The sequence below is a fragment of the Sinocyclocheilus grahami genome, unplaced genomic scaffold (assembly GCF_001515645.1).
Source record: "Sinocyclocheilus grahami isolate Dianchi unplaced genomic scaffold, SAMN03320097.WGS_v1.1 scaffold919.1, whole genome shotgun sequence".
NCBI lineage: Eukaryota > Metazoa > Chordata > Actinopteri > Cypriniformes > Cyprinidae > Sinocyclocheilus > Sinocyclocheilus grahami.
Genome location: NW_015506098.1, coordinates 176998 through 196998, shown reverse-complemented (window position 1 = coordinate 196998; position 20001 = coordinate 176998). Strand labels below are relative to the sequence as shown.

The window sequence follows — 20001 nt, the reverse complement described above, 5'->3', positions numbered from 1 at the left end:
TGTAATTCACATTATCTTGTTTGTCATAAAGAATGAAGAATATCTTTGCGCAGTTTTAATTTTGACTGCCAACTCTTTCAAATACATCAAAACAGCACAGAAACAGTATTCAGTTGAATAAAAGATGAAAGTTATTCTCAGCCCATTTCTCTCCAAAATGGTGCCAGTTTTGCAATAAAGAAATAAGAATAACTAAACTTGATAATTTGTTACAATTTTAACATAAATTCACATTGTTATAGAAGGATGGCATCATGCCATACCTTTTACACATTTACTAGAATTGTTATGCTGATAATACAATTTGTAAGGAAAAATGCATTAAATAGCGAAGTGTTTCTTGGGAAACTTTTTCATAGGAAAACACACACACACGCATGTCTCTTTGCTGAGCTGCGGCGGTCTCGGTGAATCAGCAGCATCCACAACTGAACGGAACAAAAAGTGTTGAACTTGAAAATTGTTTATGCGCGAGTGCACTTGCTAATTAAAGGCGGATTGTACAAAATGGATAAAAAAAAAAAGTTTATTAACGAGCTGCAGTTTTATTGCATCACGCGCTGGCACAGATTCAGTATATTAACGCCACGGGTCATCAATAAGGTGCAGATTGGTCCTCAATTTGTGTTTCCAACACACTTTTTCACAGCGCTCTTCACGCACTTAAACTCATCAAAAGTCAACAAGTTCCACAAGCAACAACGACATATCCAAGTGACTGCTGCAGAATGCACGTGAGAGAGAGACGAGGCAGTGCAGATCGCGCATCTCATAAGTGAGTGGGAATTTACCGAACGTGGTACTTGCGTGAGTTAACACTTAACACTGTACACAATACCCGCAACCTCACACCAAATTTCAGGCCGTGTAGATAGGCAAGCATAGCCTATATACAAATAATTTATTAAGCAGAAATCCGAAATTTACCTTAACATATTAAGTTAGAGGAAGATGCGACTGAATTGATGCTTGAAGAATGCGCTTCCAGCAGCCATTATAAACAGTTGGCGGTTAAAGTTTTCTATGCACAATTTGATTTGCCGAAAGTCACGAGACCTATTAATATCTGCCCATCCAATCACGTTGATGGATAAAAATAAAATTAAAATAAGCATGTAACGACCACAAACGGAGGAAAATAGCGGAGTAAAAGTACTGATACATCACTTAAAATGTACTCAAGTGAAAGTAAAAGTACACAATTTTTTAACTACTCAAAGTACAATTACTGATAAAAACTAATTAATTACTGTAACGTGAGTATTTGTAATTCGTTACTTCACACCCCTGCAGCCCTAGCTGTAGGTGATGTTCTTTCATCCATGCCGAGATGTCCGCCAGGTAGCCTGAGATCCGTGCAGCTACCGTTGGATCATCTGGTTGAAATGAGAGATAGAGCTGTGTGTCATCAGCATAGCAATGGTAGGAGAAGCCATGTGCCTGTATGATGGGACACAGTGATGTAGTGTATATGGAGAAGAGGAGGGGTCCAAGAACTGATCCCTGAGGAACCCCAGTGAACAGTTGATGTGCTTTGGATACCTCCCCTCTCCAGGCCACCCTGAAAGACCTACCAGTGAGATAGGATTCAAACCAGTGAAGTGGAATCCCTGTGATGCCCAGTGATGAGAGGGCCTACAGGATGATCTGATGATTGACCATGTCAAAAGCAGCAGATATATCTAGCAGAATAAGAACTGATAGATCCGGCAGAATAAGAACTGATGATTAGGAATCAGCTTTTGCAATCCGTACGGCTTCCGTGACTGACAGTAGTGCAGTCTCCGTTGAATGGCCACTCCTGAAACCTGACTGGTTAGCGTCCAGGTTGTTGTTCTGTGAAAGAAAGAATGATACCTGGTTGAAAACAACTCGTTCGATGGTTTTCGCTATGAATAGGTCAAGTCTGAGGAGGAGGGGCCGGGTGGAAAAAAACCCCTCTCCAATATTTAGAATTTTGACTGCAATACCTAGTTCAGCCACTCGGTGTACGCACTTCAAACTGAGTAATGTAAACCTGGCATTATGTGTGTGCGCTGCGAGTGTGCATGAGCGTTCAGTCTCCAGGAGAGCGCGCGAGCGCTGAATGGTTAAACACTGGCAAGAATTAAAAAGTAATGCAATTTATTTAATGCAAGGTTTTCAAATTACTTTAAGTTATTTGATGAAGAAATATTAAGGTGTGTACCTCACCTTCAGCATTATAATTATTTTACCCGCATTTGACAGAGACTGAGATGGTGCCGCTGCATGTCATCAGCTTGAGATCGGTTTTTTGAGATCGGCCTTTTTAGAGACCGCCGATCAAACATCCCAATGTGATTATTGGCCGATAGTGATCGGTAGCCAATCAATCGGAGCACCCCTACTTAAATGCGTTGCCGGTTTTGTTGCTCGGTGAAGTCGCAGGTCTTTATACTCGTCGGTCTTCACACGAGGAGGCTGAGCATGAGGGCTGAACGCTTCCGCGTCAGTGCACAGACATAAAAGAAATACACCATCTAAGAGACTAAAGTGAAAACAGCTGTGGCAGTCTTCTAATTAGCACAGCCAATAGCCTATAGTAGGGCAATTGCTCAAATCGAAACTACAGTTCGCACTTAAGTTGCAGATAGAGAGCAATGCAAATAACACAGGCTCCTTCTTAGCCGACGGCAATTATTATAATTACCAGTAAGTGCAATCAAAAATACAAACTACAATGGAAATACAAAGTAGAAATAGGTAGACAACGAAATATTCTTTCCTAGCAGCAAGTAGGGCTGGGCAATATGGGCAAAAATTCGTATCTCTGTATTTTTTGGCCAATTTGTGATATACGGTATATCTCAGTATTTGCGTATTTTGTTTTTGTATTTAAAAAATCTATATTTTATATATATTTCACTTACCACCCAATGTTGTCCAAGAAAACAATACATATTAAAGGCTATCAAAACAAATAATGTGAACGTAACCATATAAGCCTTTATATTATGTGCAAAAAAAGGGTTAAAATCACATTTCATTCTTACATTGTAACATTGCAATCTAAAAACAGAAATAAGGCTTTTAAAGCGGAAGTTAAATTCACTAAACTAAAAATGAAAATAAATGAGAACAAAAATACAGAATTGTTAAGCTATTTTGATTACCCCATTACAGTCACTTTACAGTCAGTGCTATCATAAAAATAGACTTACTTGTAGGCAGGGCCGTTTCTAGGCATAGGCGAGCTAGGCGGTCGCCTAGGGAGCCACCAGCTGAAGGGGTGCCAATGAGTGCATGTACTGGCCCTTTTAGCAGGGTTGTGATAAAGAGTGGCACGGTCACCCTGAAATATGACTGCCGCCCCCACTGGATCCCCATAATATTTTTTTGGGGGGGAGGCAATAGGGATTTCGCCTAGGGCATCAAATTGGCTAGAAACGGCCCTGCTTGTAGGTTTAAAATTGTACATGTCACATTTATTGTCCAACTACAAATATTTCAGCGAAATGTATATTTTAGTCAGAATGATTGCGCTCCTATTGAATTGAGCTCTGTCTGTTTGGCATGCATGCGCGTGGCGACGCTCGTTCACTGAAGTCTCTGAAGTTTAGCTGAGAATCTCATGCACTTCTGACAGAAAAATGGAAATATTTCCATGGCTCTCTAACATTTACAGATGGAGAATATACCTGTGAAATGTAAGTTATGCATTCAGGAAGACAGCACATGCCAAACACATTAAACTGCGCGAGTAGCCTAGTGTCTCTGTCAGCAGCACATGCAGCCTTTCTGTCAGAGCATATGACCTTGTAGGTTTAAAATTCTACATGTCACATTTATTGTCCAACTACAAATATTTCAGCGAAATGTATATTTTAGTCAGAATGATTGCGCTCCTATTGAATTGAGCTCTGTCTGTTTGGCATGCATGCGCGTGGCGACGCTCGTTCACTGAAGTCTCTGAAGTTTAGCTGAGAATCTCATGCACTTCTGACAGAAAAATGGAAATATTTCCATGGCTCTCTAACATTTACAGATGGAGAATTAAACACATTAAACTGCGCGAGTAGCCTAGTGTCTCTGTCAGCGGCACATGCAGCCTTTCTGTCAGAGCATATGACGGGCCGAGTCGCTTAAACTAATATGCAAAACGAAACTATAAACTATGTCTTACCAGTTTTTAAAGGCCTTAATAAGAAGCTTGTCACATGTTTAGAACAAATTGGATCATGCAGCTTCTCCGCAGCAGCTCAGTCTGTGTCCTCCGCTATATTTTCAGATGCGCTCGTATCAAACTACTGTATATCGATATAAATGGTATTGCCTCATATCAAATCGCTTATAAATCGCTTACTTTTCATGTTTATTTCATACTAATAACTAGTAAAGAGGTGATCGGTTCATGTGGTGCTTGAACTGAGGTGCTACAGCGATCTGACATGACACATTAAAGAGCCACAAAACAGTATTTATTAGTTGGAATTTCTTAAAAAATGACAATTGTAAAGCTAAGACTTTTTTTTCAAGTCTATGGTTCATAAACCTGCTCTGTCTTGTCTGTCAGCTCCGCAATATATCTTTCACTTTGTGAGAACATGATGTGTGGTGTGAGGGCGCCATGACTTGATGGACATAAGGGCCTTTTGCACCGCTTTAGTTCCAGAACTAAATGTACAGTACTAAAGTACTGAGATGATTTTGCGCAAGCTATTTCCCAGTACCATTTAAAGGGTTGCATTCGCACCGACAGTGTGTACTAAGAAGTGACGTAAGCCGGTCGACAGCGACATTATTTGTGCGCAGCATTCAACAACAGAAACAAAGAAGAACAACTTTAACAACAGGAGGATGGAGGACGCTGTGATCAGAGCTATGTTTTTGTTGTGTCTCGCAGGTTTCACAATAATGGACATGGAATGTCGACGTATTCGTAAAGCGATTGAAAGAACGGAAAGGAGGACTAAGAATCTCCAATGACAACTGGCAGTGCTACATTTGCTACAAGTGCCTGCACTTCAGCGTCCGTCCATCTATTGCTGTTCTCCATACTTGCGAAATAAGTTGACAATGTTTACAGTATGTTTACACGGCGTTTTAAATCATGGCGGGGGGGGGGGGTTTCATACGTGTTTGGCCAATCAATGTCTACTTGCGTCACAATTAGTACCAGTTGTGCTGGTTAGACCCTGCTCCAGAGTAGAGCTGATTTGGTTCTCGAAAAGGTAGTCCGGTACTAAAATCGCACAAAAAAACGCCAAAAAGTGGGTAGTTCCACAATTAGTTCTGGTACTATGAAAAGGTTCCCGTGGTGCGAAAGGCCCTATACAGTAGCAACAATAAGGAAGGGGCTTGGGCTGGGGTGTAGGGGGTTGAAGTGTCGATTGCCACATGAGGCGTTGAGAGAGTTGTTGGCCGGCATTAACATCGTTATGGAAAATAATTCTGATCATAATTCTATAGCGCAGGAGCAGTAGGTCAGACTTATGTCCATTTGCAGAGACTGGATTATGTGGCCAAGTGTAAGTGTAATGAGTGTGTACCAAGTTTAAATACCCCACGAGTGGTTGTTAACAAACATACAAAATGTGTCAGTTATACTTGTTCAGCATAACTGTACATAAATGATTTGTTTGCAAATGAGGGTCTTTCACGGTCTGCTTCCTGATGTGCTTCAATTAAATTTACAAATGAAGTTATGAAATGTTTTGCTCAAATAATGCAGCTGACTCGGCTAGAGTGCTGTATAAACGCACACTCTTATATAATGCATTTTAAATTTGTTTGATGAATGATGATTCAGCAATTGAAAAATCTAAATGCTGTCATTAGAACCTTTGATTTATTTGTCCCAGATTGTTTTCAATAAGATAGCTTTGTTTTCTCATTTTCCCCCTACTTTTGGACAGGTTGTTTCAAGCTGCTCTTGACATCTTGTGTTCTACCATTCTTTTTTTTTTCTAACACTTTAAAGAGTTGTCACATAACCAGTAGTTATCTGCTATCAGATGCCACTGCATGTTATAAACAAGACATGCTTTGGAATAATGTCAGTCATTGGCACACAAATAAAAATGTCAGTTTCTTAATGTTAAGAAATGTCAATTTCCAGGTAGTCAGAGTCAGAAAAAACTGTGATCAGTGATCACTTGTATGGTTTTTCAAAAACCAAACAAACAATCAAACAAATTAAAACAATATTTTCAATAAGGTGAAGTAAAGGTCCTTGTATTTCACCTGAATAACTCCGGTCTTTAGTTTTCAGTAAACCGACTCAGTATTTGTTTTCCTTTTGTTGTGGTTTTATTTTGGGAGTAGTTGCATGACTGAGAGGTCAGTCAGATGTTAAATGGTTGGATTCTGTGACAACCTCTAGCTTCTCTAAGGCTCACAGGGGAACTGGCAAGTGAAAGAACAGTGATTAATCTCAAGAAATAAATCCTGGATTCGTTTAGCCAACCAGAACTTTCGTGTCTGTGGGACAAATGTTTTTTTATTTCTGGCCAGCCTTAAAGGTGGAGAATGCAGTTTCTGCGTTACTAGTGTCACAGCATCTTTACAAACGCCCCTTTTGTGCTTCATGGGTCTATAAAAAGTAAAGACATATCTTGACAGGTAAAAGTAGGCTACTTTCAATAAAAAGGTCCAACATATTAGAAAATGATTTAACTTGAAGTTGAGCTTGCCTGTCGAGAAGAAATGCTGCAAGTTTGTCGTATCAATTGAAACCCAAACATTCCATCAAATTCCTCAATCTTGTAGAAACAGTGCCAGTGTTTACCCTTGCTTCACCCCATTGTCCATCTCTGTGTATTTTGGCAAGTCTTCGAATTTTGGCTTGCACTTCTGTAATGGTATTTGAATTTCTTTCTCCACACTGGCTAAACACCCTCTGGCTTAGCCTGGACAGTAGCCATGCACCAAACTCTCCCTATTGGGTGCGTGGAGGTATGCAGATACATATGATGACAGGCGGTTATAGGACATTCTATCATTGCATTCGGACCGAACATTGGATGAAGATTTTAATGTCCTGAGGCTTGCACAGAAGCTATTGCTATCCAGACTTTGAACCAGTATAACAAAAAATGTTTATGAAAAGCATTACGTACCCTAACATTACATAAAATAATCTAGATTAAAATGATTAATGGTCATAGGACAAATGCTCACTAGTGGGAGCCCAGTTACAAGCCTGCAGTGGTTTTTCAGAGGGGCTGTGAAGTCACTGGACTCAGTATTTCAAAGGGAAACCAGAGATGAGGGAATCACCCCCACCAGTGTGCATTATAAAAATATTTATTCTCATTGCTGTGTAGCTCCATGTGATCCCACATGTATTTTCAGACCTGTTACCCAATCTCTGACATGCATAGAAGAGCTATATCCCTCTGCTATTTTCTCTCTCGGCCGAGTGTTGAAACAGCATAGCCAACCACAGCACGCCATTCTCTCAAACAGTCATTTCCCCTCTACTTATGGAAGAGACTAGTTCCCTAATTTATTTGAAACCGCACATATGCCTTTTGTGTGGATTGCTACTGTTTGTTTGATTTTTAAAGTGGTCTTTAAAGTCTTATCTGCCATGTACATACATAAATATGCACTGTGTTTACTCATGACTGGGTGGTGGCTTTCAAATAAGTGCTATAAATGTTCATAATAAAAAGTTCCTGTGGGGTCCATCTGTTGTTTTTGTTGAAAGCATGCTTGCTGACCCTTGTATAATTACGATTATAACCTGATGAATGTTGTAACAGCTGTGAACGACCTTTAAATCTCCCATGACCTCTAGCTTCAGTCCACACCCTTGTTTGTAATCTTTAAACTGATGTTCACTCTAAGATGTGTATTTATAGATGTCATTGGCTACTAAATCACATCAGTAAAGAGACCCTGATCATTAATGAACAAGCATTCACAAGATTTTAATCTGCACAAATACTGTGCCCTTGAATGACCTTCAAAACACTTCTATCTATATATCTTGCAAATACAGTGCCCCACTAAAAGACGTTGGACACTTAAGACAATTAAAAATGTAAGAGTTTTGGTCAATTTCCGGTTGTCAAATGTTAGTGAAACATTTATAGTTAACGTAATGAACTACACCTGTGGCTGCTACGCCCTGTGTGAACTTGAACGGAAATGACTCCATGGATCCACTAAAAAAAAATCACAGTGGTGCTGGTTGTTTAGAATTAATGGCAAAAAGTACTTTTTAAAATGAAATTGTGTATGCAGTAAAATTCATACATTTACATGTGGCCTAAGTGTCTACATATTTTGTGGGGCCACTGTATCTTGCTTATCCTTTTCTTTTTAGTAAGCTCACTCAGATATGGGTATTACAGAAAAACTGAAATAAATATTTTCTTTTAACAGATATCCAGGAATTTTATGAAGTGACCTTATTGGAAAATCAGAGTGGGGAATCGGTGAAAGTGCCCGATGCAATACACCCAGTGAACCTGTGGGATTTCTCCAGCTTTCAAAGCACAACGGTGACTTCAGGCACCCTGCCCAGCCTTAGCACCAGCATAGAGGTAAGTGTGCTTTAATTTCTAATCATCTGAATAGGATTAGATAGAGTGAATTTTTTTTTAGGTCAGATTGATGCTGTGTGTAAAACTTTGTATGTCATTCAAAGTCTGCAAACACATTTCTAGCATCTCACAAACATCTCAGTGTAAAATCATTTGAATGTTTTGTAAGAAATTCAGAAAAGGGCAAGCTGCTTGTTTTTCACAAGTCATGAAACAAGTCATGCCACAACATGGTCATTTAATTATATAGGCTAGTATTCAGATTACAAAGCAACAACCAAACATGGCTTACTGTTGATTGACATGTTTATTGGGGATTAATGGCAGTCTTAATCTTCATTTGTAACTGTTCTGAATGGGGAATGGGCACATGCTTTTACAGTCACACCCTCTATGTAATCATCAGTCAGGCTTTCTGAGAATTTGACATCCTGCTTTGCATGCACAGTCAATCACAATTATCATTGATCCTAAAATTTACTGTAATCCATCTTAAAAGGGTCTGGTGGAAATCGTGTACAGAATGACACTTTCACAGAAACTGTCAGAAAAGACACTCTATCTTCCTGGATTCAGGGAGAGCAAATCGGTCTCAGTAGCTGTGCGTGACGTGGTTGAAAACAAATACGACGAATGAGTCTTTACGCTCCGTGACTCTAACTGCAGTCTCTGTGCATGCTGTTTGTGCACTTGAATACTTTAGTAGCAGATGTTCTCTTTCCCTGATGCAGAGGAACAGAATACTGTACTTATGCAGAATATCCTGAAAGGAAGCAATTTTCAGTCATTAAATGTCCTCTTAAAAGCATAACAAGATAGATAAGTTGGTACAGAATTGTGACTAAAGTGAACAAGCAGTAAAAATCTATTTTTTAAATGTAGGAGTGGATGTATGGAGACCTTCAGACTTTTGCTGCTTGGTGTTTGTTTAAAGAGTCATGAAAACTATTTCAGCACTGGTCATTTCTCACCACAGTTATGAAAAATGTGGAAAACAGTGGACTTGGTAAGCTGCGAATGGGAGAGGAGAAGACAACACAACAGTTGTCTCTACCAGTCAGCTTTGAGTTAAAAGTGTAAAAGGTTCTCACAAATGTGTAATGCACACAACAAAATGAAACAAACTTTTTATGCGTAGTTTTGTAAGCTCACAATTCATTACGCTCCAATCATTTTATGTCTGTAAATTAATGGTAAATGGCAAATATCACTAGTAAACAAACAGTATTTTTTTTATTGTGCATTTCTAATCAAACTGCAATTTTATGCAACTATGCACAAAGTGTGAAAATATAAAGTGTATAAAATAAATTTTTTTTAAATAATTAGGGCTGGGTAAAAATATTGATTTCTTGATTTTAATCGATTCTCATTTTTACGAAACAATATCTATTCTTCAATCCCAAGAATCTATTAGTGTAGCCTGTCTTCAGTTAATAAACAGAACATTATAACGCACATCCCATCCAATAAATCACAATAAGCTTTGTGCTTTGCCACTTTTGATATGAAACAAAGTCTCAGATTTCAAATTCTGTCCATTTTGTTACAATATTCATTCAAACAATAAATGCTGTTTGGGAGCTGTTTACTGTGGAGTGATGGATCACTGTAGCACCTCAGTTCAAGAGAAGCGGCAGCAGTCAGTGTTTCAACCGCGCAAAGACATCAATATAACGGCTTGCAAACAATATCTACAGAAAACCCAGCCTTAATTTTTCTACAATGTAATTGCGTTTTTAGGAAACTTTCTAGCCATAAATTTATATAAAAAAAATGTTTCAAGTTTCATCCCACCACAAAATGCTTTGAAACACTGTAATGACAAAATTCTCTTGTGATGTATGTCTGTAGTTTTACATTGCTAGTAGACAAAATACTGACAGCGAGAAATACACACGACCAAAAGTGCCCATAGTTGAAGAAACACTCCTTTATGACTGAATGTTTGTTATGGAATTTTAGTGTACTTGCTGGACAGATAAGCTGTGGAATTCTAAGGTAACTCCAGACATTTTGCAGTTTAAATTTTTAAAGTTTTACTAAAGTTTACTAAACGTTTTGCCGTACTATAATGTCTAACACAGTGTTTCCCAACCTTTTTTTAGTTGCGGCACCCTTTGGAAATTTTAACAAACTTGTGGCACCCTACAAAATTAATTGTCACAATATTTGAATTTCTAACTTCGATATGATGATTTGAAAAGTATAGATATTCGGTACAACAGGGAAGAACTGCAGAATATAATGTCATAGAGATATTTTTAATATTATTTAAAAATGTTGTCCGTCAATGGTGGCAATAAGTAGGCTAATTTCTAATGAAGAAACCAATTTATATGACAGATTTTAATGTAGCCTTTTATACATATGTAAACATTATTTAATTACCATTATAACTAGCTATCTCACAAATTTTTGCTCACTCAGTGTTTTTTTTATTTTACAGTGGGGTAATTTTGGTGCAGTAGCACGAGATAGCTTGATTTCAAACTTTGAATTGAATAAAAAATGACAAGTAAGCAGTCGCTAATAAAATAAGCACAAATAAAGAAATTAATAATGATAGCACAAATAAAAAATTACGACAGGCCTTCGAATTAAATAATTTGCTTTTTAGTTTTTCAGGTAACAGTAGGGTTAAGATATTTAACATATATATAATTTTTTTTTACCAATTATCCAAATAATGTTTAGTCCTAGAAAGCTATTATTATCAGAACACGTGAGCATAACATAGCGGTTAGCAGATCAATGAATGAGAGGGCACCGTTACCAGAGTTGCCCATATACCACACCATGTTACAACACAGTAGGGCTATTGCAGACAGAAACAATACTGTACTACATCGATGTTTCCTGTCGGCTCAATTTTTGAGTGAACTTTGCTGGTCCGATTCGCATGAACGGTATACGAGTGGAGCGACTGAGCGGAGCGCACACACATGGAGCGGGATAATACATAGAGCGTCACACCATGTGAAAGTGAAACCTGAGCGGTGAACAAATTTTCGGCAGCCGAACTTTCAGGTGCATCTCTAGTTATTGGCGACATCAGAAATGGATATTATATATAGATGCTTTTTTGAACATTTTAGCAATTAAAAAATATTTAAAAAATGATTTATTACACGGCACCCCTGCTCTCGACAGACGGCACCCCGGTTGGGAAACACTGGTCTAACATAATTGTGAACAAACTAAATAGATAAAAAATAAACTAACATGCTTTGTACCCACTTGAAAATTGCATGAATTAATCACTTGTAATAATGAAATTGAGGTTGGATAGTGACTTGACAGACCACTATCTTACTAGCATCTTGCAACTGTAAAAAAAAAAAAAAACAAATCCTGTTAATTTTACAAAATAAAATTGGCAGCTGTTATTGTCAGAATAATTATGTAAAAAAATACAGTAAAAATGTAAAACAGCTTTACAGAACAACCTGTAAATATTTACAGCTTAAAGGGGTCATATGATGTTGCTAAAAAGAACATTATTTTGTGTATTTGGTGTAATGCAATGTTTATGCGGTTTAAGGTAAAAAAAAAACACATTATTTTCCACATACTGTACATTATTGTTGCTTCTCTATTCCCCGCCTTTCTGAAATGCGTCGATTTTTACAAAGCACATCGTTCTGAAGAAGCAAGGTTTGCGCTGATTGGCCAGCTATCCAGTGCGTTGTGATTGGCCGAATGCCTCAAGCGTGTGATGGAAATGTTACGCCCCTTACCATACTGTGATGCCCTGTCCCGGCGCGATGACACAAAACCAATAAAACCCATTATAAACGAGGCATTTGTAGCATCCAGTGGGGACATAATTATTGATTATAATGACTTATACTGTCTTTTTACGCGTTGCGTAGCATAGGGCCACGTAAACGTAAAACCATGTCTGTATTTGTGATCTGAGAAAGGACAAACAAGAAGCGCTGCTCTACACTGCTCAAAATTCGCGTTTGAATCATCAGTGGCAAATTCTTTAAATATGAAAACATACTTGCAGGCTGTGAGTCAGAAGTGCCAAACTGTCCTTGCAAAGTTGGAATTGCCCCACTTTATAGAAACAGCCTTTGTGCACAGCCGCATTGTAGGCTACTCTCCCAGGAAACAGTCCTCCATAAAATGCACTGCACACACTCGAATATTTGGTTTGAACTGTTCTGGAACAGTGTTGTAAATACAACTTAACCACGATTTCTAGTTATGTCCTCTTTTGGAAGACCAAACAAAGTAGTTTTGCTTTCATAATGAAACACACAGCGTCTCCACGACATGGTTGCGGCGGCAACAATACTACAGCGAGAATAAAAATTACACCTTCTTTCTTTGCGTGAACATTTTGGCGGTGTTAAGCTAATCTTCCCACACAGTGACGTAGACGTGGGGCGTGTTTAAATGAGGCATTTTAGGAGGGTGTGGATGACTTTTAACTTTTTTTTTTAAAGAATATCTCTTTGGGTTTGAGACTTTAGTCTTTGCAACTTTAGGGATCTTATCTATGCACGAACAGCTTGTAACACTCCAAAGAGAAAGGAAAACTTGAAATCGCATCATATGATCCCTTTAAAAAAGAAAAAAGAAATAATGTATAACCACACTGCTACTAAACTGTTTTGTACTTTTAACATATACTGACAACCACCATAGTAACACAGGTGGTAAATGGAAAGCCATGTGAAGAATCAGAGTTCATCACAAGTAGCTTTTCCACAAGCTGAAGTAAATACTAATATAGAAGGTGCACTGTGTCATACACACCAGTACAGAACAACATCATAGTAAAGCCACGGTCATGCTAGACTTTGAGCACACAAAATTTCTACTGACACCACAACAGTCTTAATATGAAGTGACTCTCTTGTGTCCTTTTAAAAATCATAATTCAACATAATTATATAATGTGTATTACATAATGCGTACAAAATGTAAAAATATGCAATCCTTCTATCAATCTATCTATCAGTCACTTTTGAATTCTACTTCTCCAGTTCTGCAGGTTTAAAGTTAGCATTGTTATATTTAATCACACAGGTTACACCAATCTTATACTAGTGAGTCACACATCTTCGTGTGATACGAATTCGCAGGTCACCAAAGAGTTCACCAAACTTGAACGCTGGAACACACAAAATTCGTGTGAGCTTGCGTTTCCTGTCTCCTGTGTTTGCATGCATAAGAATAGAAGTCAGTGGAATGAAAAGTGCAGTGTGACTGACCCTTAAAGATATAGTTCACCCAAAATATAAAATTTGCTGGTAATTTACTCAGTAAATAAGTTTTTAGCTGAAACCATGGTCCTTGGTGATTCATAAAATGCAAGCAGTTATTTGCCTGATGCTATGAATTACAGATAATAATGTTGTGAATTATGTTCAATTTCTTGCATAGACCAATCACTTCATAAGACCTTAATATATTATCATGAGCCACGGGTTTTAATGTTGTGTTCCTTAATGTGCTTTTTTTATTCTCAAATATGGGCAACCGCTGACTTGCATTTTATGAATCACCAAGGAACATGGTTTCAGCTAAAAACATTCCTTACTGTTATACTGAAGAAAAAAGTCACCTACATTTTGGATGGCCTGCCGGTTAGTAAATTAACAACTCATTTTAATTTATCGGTCAACTATCACTTTAACACACAACATTAAATAATGCAATAAACATGGATTTTACAACATAAGATGAAACATGGAACCCTAATGTACATAACTGATAAGAAGAAGCTAAGCTAATAAGAAATATTTATTTCTTTAAAAAAATATAAAATATGAAGTGTGTCACAGGGAATTCTGTAAGTGTTACATTTTTTCATTGTAAATTGTAGGATGCACTGCTATTTTTACTTCCAAAAACTGTACATACAACAGTATTTTACTTTAAAATCTCATTACATTTCCTTTTGGATCTATTAAAGTTTTTCACCGTATATGAAAACATTCAAACAGCAGTTACACTTACATGTGTGAACCATGTTGATGTAATATGCATGCTTGTAGCTGGACCAGTCTGTTTTTTTTTTAAGGCAGTTGTCACAATACCACCACCTGCCTGCAGTGTGTAGACATGTACAACATGAACAGCCACTTTTGAATATATTTATAAAAGAACATAATATTATTTTTTAGCAGAGCATCATTGGCTCCACACATTAGCTTAGTCTGAAAAAGGACCTTTACTGATTGACTAATATTCCACTAACAACAATATAACATTTTCAGAATGACCCGTGTCACAAGGCAAAATGTTGCATATTTTCTTTGGGTGAGTTAGTCACTAAACTGGTCTGATTCTATAAACTGGTACACCTTTATATCACTACAACTTGAAAATCTGAGCCCGAAAGAGGTGACTTGGAATGATCTATAATACCATTAATGCAATAATCACTTATTCAGGTTTATTCTCATTTGTCTTCCACTGTAATTTACAGTACTCTCTAATATTTTGTTTTATATAAACAAAATATTAGTTGCTGTTTTTTTCAGGCTTTTGAACTTCATACTAGTGGAATATAGGTCATTTTAAATAAACTTGCCTAACTTGCCCCTCTGCTGTGTATTTCAATGTATTTTTCTTTTCCCTCTTGTTTCTTTCTGTGTTAATAAAATGGCCACTCTCAGGACTCTCCCCTCCTAAATGAAATCCTTCATGTGCTCGCTAAAGCGAAATCCTCCCCCAGTGAGCTGGACCAAGTAAGTATCATACCGACACGGGTCTGGTGGGTTGGGCATCCCCCATGGCCGCATGTCTGGGCCGCTCATTTCCTCCTACCCCGTTCCCCAAGCCTCGTCGATGGGGTTTACTCCAAGAATAGAGAGACTCATGTTTCATTGCGCTTCATTCATTTAGGCTCGCCTTATGGGTCTGCCGTGGACAAATGTCACAGCATTATCGATGGGAAAAGTTTTAGTGGCCAAAAGCTGTGGGTGGCATTTTCACAATTTTGAAACGGAAAATGTGATTCAAAATGTGTTAGCTGCATTAAATTCTCAATCTCTGAAATGTGACATTTGTTTCTGAATGTAATCAGCCTGATACAGCTGATAACTTTTTCATAATTTGTGGTATTGGACTTAAAAATATTTTTTATATAATTGTGAAAATGTCAGTTTGGTGTGTTGGTTTCAAAATCTCCTGTTACCAATGTGTATTTAAATCTCTTATCCAAGGGCTGTGTTTTTTTTACACCAAAGTCTGTGTATTTTGCATTGTTGACCTTTTGCCTTTTGTGTAGAATGATTATACCTTGATGTCCTTGTCAAACTAAATTTCACTATTGAGCTATTTCACACTATTTCACTATCAACTGTGATGACACATTTCAATTGCAATAATTAACACAAAGTTTTTAATATTTTATTTTTTTAACTGTACTTTGTCTTATATTCAACAGCATAAAGTTACTGCTAAAAAAAGTAGTAAAAGCTAATATAGCTGAGCTTGTGACTGACGTATCAGAAATGGAAATAACTTTTTCCAAGTAGGTTTACACACACAAGGAATTTGTCTTTGGTGATAGGAGCTTGTTATTGGAATTTAAGCGATTATATGAAATAAAATCTATAACACTAATATATAAAAAAGACAATAAAAAGTAATGTAATGGAAATTTCAAATGAAAATGGAAATACAATAGTATTTTTTTTTTATGGTCTCACATGTACCACATATATCCCATTAAATGTTATTATGCAGAAGTTCACTTTCATGTTCCAAATTTGAAATTGTGAAAAGATGGCTTCAACAATGCCATTGTCTGTTTGCATGTATAGCATGACAAATAATTAACTGCACTTGAAGCTTTCAGTAAATTAAAAATTAAACACCCGAAACTGTATATGTCATCATAACGAAGACGAACTATATGTTTATACTTGAAATTCTGAAGGGGACGTCGGATGGTGTCGCGTGGTGACGTAATGACGTGCAGCATTAATCGATTTATGTACTATAACATGTAAAACGGGAACATAAAAGGAATATTCTAAAAGCAACTCATGTTCGTAATATTAATCGTAATATTGACTTATTCAGAATAAGGTAAATAATTTGATTACTGATGTCCATGTAAATGTAGTCAGTGTTCTACCAGTGAAAGGAGTATAAGGTCTCTGCAGAACAAAAAGGCATTTCCCAATTTTAAGGCATTTTCAAACGGCATAGGCGTTTTTCAACCCTGTTACCTGATTTGCTGAAATTGACCCTTTCCTCCCAAAAACCCACCCTCCTTTGTTACTGTTGCTATGTCTGACAAGCCATGCCGCTCTTACACTACACATCTTGTTCTCACGCAGTAAAAAATACATCGCGGAGCAAAGAGGAAACTGACAACACGTCAACAGACAAGACAAAGCAGGTTACTGCTGGTATGAAACAAGGTCTTAGCTTTCAAATATTTTTTAATTATTTTAAAGAAATTCAAACAATAAATTTGGCTCTTTAATGTGTCGTAACAGATCACTCTATTGCCTCAGTTCTAGCAGCACGTGAACTCACATAAAAGGAATATTCTAAAAGCAACTCATGTTCGTAATATTAATCGTAATATTGACTTATTCAGAATAAGGTAAATAATTTGATTACTGATGTCCATGTAAATGTAGTCAGTGTTCTACCAGTGAAAGGAGTATAAGGTCTCTGCAGAACAAAAAGGCATTTCCCAATTTTAAGGCATTTTCAAACGGCATAGGCGTTTTTCAACCGTGTTACCTGATTTGCTGAAATTGACCCTTTCCTCCCCCTGTGTGTTGATGCAACACTCGCTTAGTTGTCAGACATATTATTCTTATAATCAGTATGATTTGTTATAATATATAATATTCTATTGTTAGCAAATACAACATGTACTTTTCATTTTTGTGAATCTCAATATTGTATATTTAACTCAGAGAAACTGAAGTTACTTCGGATGTTAAAATGTTTAAAAAAATGTTAAGACTAAGATTCCGACGCGTGTGTATTTTTGGACTTGGTAACATCAACATTCATCTCGCAAGTCAGAGGAAATGTGGACTGTTTCTAAGTAATTTGTCCCCCCCCCAGCCAAGTTCCTGCTTTAACATGAACACCAACACTAGCACTATTTTGTTAGTAACTGTTTATTACCCAGTGTTCTTTTTGTTTCCTTTGATCCAAAACCCTTTGTGAAACTGCAGCATGCACTAGTACAGAGGCTGCTTCTGAAGGGAAGGACTTATCACTGTGTGCATCAAATATTTAATCTTACACTGCATTTCAGGACATCTACATATGAGCTATATAAAGGCTGCTTTTACACTGTTGGCTCAGTGTTAAAACGTGTGTGAGGTGACTTATGGTGGGGCTGCATCTGCTGGCAACATGCTTGAGATCTGCCAAAACACTTTCTCTGTGGGGTGTCTGGATTTCTCTCCTGTACAAGTTGTCACTTTCAAATCTGTACTTGTCAGTCTTTACAGGATGTGAGAAACTCTGTTGTGAATGAAATATTGCAGTGTCATTTTATATGTTCATGAATTTGTAATTAACACTAGCATGATAAAGTTCAGGTCAATTCCTTAAGTTTTTATTATCCTGAAAAGCAGTGGTGTAGCAAATCAGCCCCATATGCAAAAAAAATATATACGGCCCCCCCAAACGTTATGGGCTCCAACTCTGTTAACTTAGCATGGGCCCTATTGTTGATTTTTCTGAAGTAGGCTAAATAACGTTACGTGAATCGTGACTATTCACAAGCTGTTTTATGGTATAGGCTAAATGCTTGGAAATTATATTTAACGTTTTCAAGTCATTATTTCATTCATTATTTGTAGCACGCAAGCCACCCAATTTTCAAATCTGTACTTGTCAGTCTTTACAGGATGTGAGAAACTCTGTTGTGAATGAAATATTGCAGTGTCATTTTATATGTTCATGAATTTGTAATTAACACTAGCATGATAAAGTTCAGGTCAATTCCTTAAGTTTTTATTATCCTGAAAAGCAGTGGTGTAGCAAATCAGCCCCATATGCAAAAAAAATATATACGGCCCCCCCAAACGTTATGGGCTCCAACTCTGTTAACTTAGCATGGGCCCTATTGTTGATTTTTCTGAAGTAGGCTAAATAACGTTACGTGAATCGTGACTATTCACAAGCTGTTTTATGGTATAGGCTAAATGCTTGGAAATTATATTTAACGTTTTCAAGTCATTATTTCATTCATTATTTGTAGCACGCAAGCCACCCAATAATCGCAGCTTTGTGCTTTGTTACTACAAAGTCTCAGCCTTCTGTGAATTTTATAAGGTAAAATACAAACAATAAATGTGTTTTATGCTCTTTAATTTGTAGTGAGATAATTCACCTCAGTTCAAGCGGCATATAAATAAATGATATTTTCCTCTTTAAAGGCACAATATTTACGATTTTTTTAATTAAAATATCCAAAAACCACTAGAACAGTGTTATATATTTTGCTGACTTGTATGCTTACATTATCCCAAATGGTTCGAAGAATGTTTAAATCCAGAGAAATAAGCGATTTTAACTAGTGACACGGACCGTGTCCATAATGTCATTGTGTCGCCTGCCAATGACGTCATAACCCCTCGATTTCCGGTTTTGTTTTGTAGAAAACATGGAAACACCAAAGACGCTTTAATATGTTGTGCGTATTAATAGATCAGTGACGACTGCACAGTGTAGCATTATAACAGAACTTTCAAATGTATCTAATATAGAGGTCTGCACAGACTTTAAACTGAAGCCCGAACCCGACCCGTACCCGAGATCGTTTGACCCAGCCCGACCCGACCTACAGTTCAATTTAGAGCCCGAACCCAACCCAAAATCTTTTTTTTTTTTCACACAACAAATAGCCAATTAAAAAAAAAAAAGCTGTATTTCACGATTGCATGCAACGGTCAGTAAACAAATACGTGTAAAGAAACAGAATCATTAAGGCTCGGCCAGTTCACAAGGCAAAAGAAAAAACACTTACCAGTTATGAAAGTTTATGAACATCAGGTACTTCTGTCACATAAATTCTGCCGAGTTTTTGAATGGTTGTATACGACAAAACGATAATTCATCGTGCAAATTATGGTCATCTTCGTCAGTTAGGCTCGTTAGCATTTGGCCTGCTTTAAATAAGACACAGAGATGCAGTGCGGTAAGATCGCATTTATTTGAATTAATTAATTATATCATTTATTTGAATTAGCGAGAGAAAGAGAGAGGGAGATGAAAGTTGTGTGTGTGAACCTGCGTCTGCGTCTCTCTCTACAAGCAATGAGGCTTAGTTACTTCAAAAACAGCGATTTTACCCCCTCATTGCAGAGAAATATAAAGTTGTGAGTCAGTAGCCTGTCGAAGCTATTTTACTAATAAAAGTTTCCGTGCTTTGTTGTCATGTGCTATAATGTGTGTGCGTGCATCTATGAAAGCAGCGTAGCCTAGGCTACTGCATATAGTTTTAGTTTAGCTATAAGCTTGAGCCCGACCCGAACCT

At 37.3% G+C, this 20001-nt stretch overlaps 1 protein-coding gene across 1 annotated transcript in view; it reads left to right on the top strand.

Moving 5' to 3' along the window:
* Positions 1-20001, top strand: part of dlg1b (discs large MAGUK scaffold protein 1b) — a 147903-nt gene that overhangs the window by 9297 nt on the left and 118605 nt on the right. The window contains exons 3-4 of the mRNA XM_016249289.1: positions 8353-8513; positions 15152-15223. Coding sequence (XP_016104775.1) covers positions 8353-8513; positions 15152-15223 — 233 coding nt within the window. The remainder of the gene's footprint in view (positions 1-8352; positions 8514-15151; positions 15224-20001) is intronic.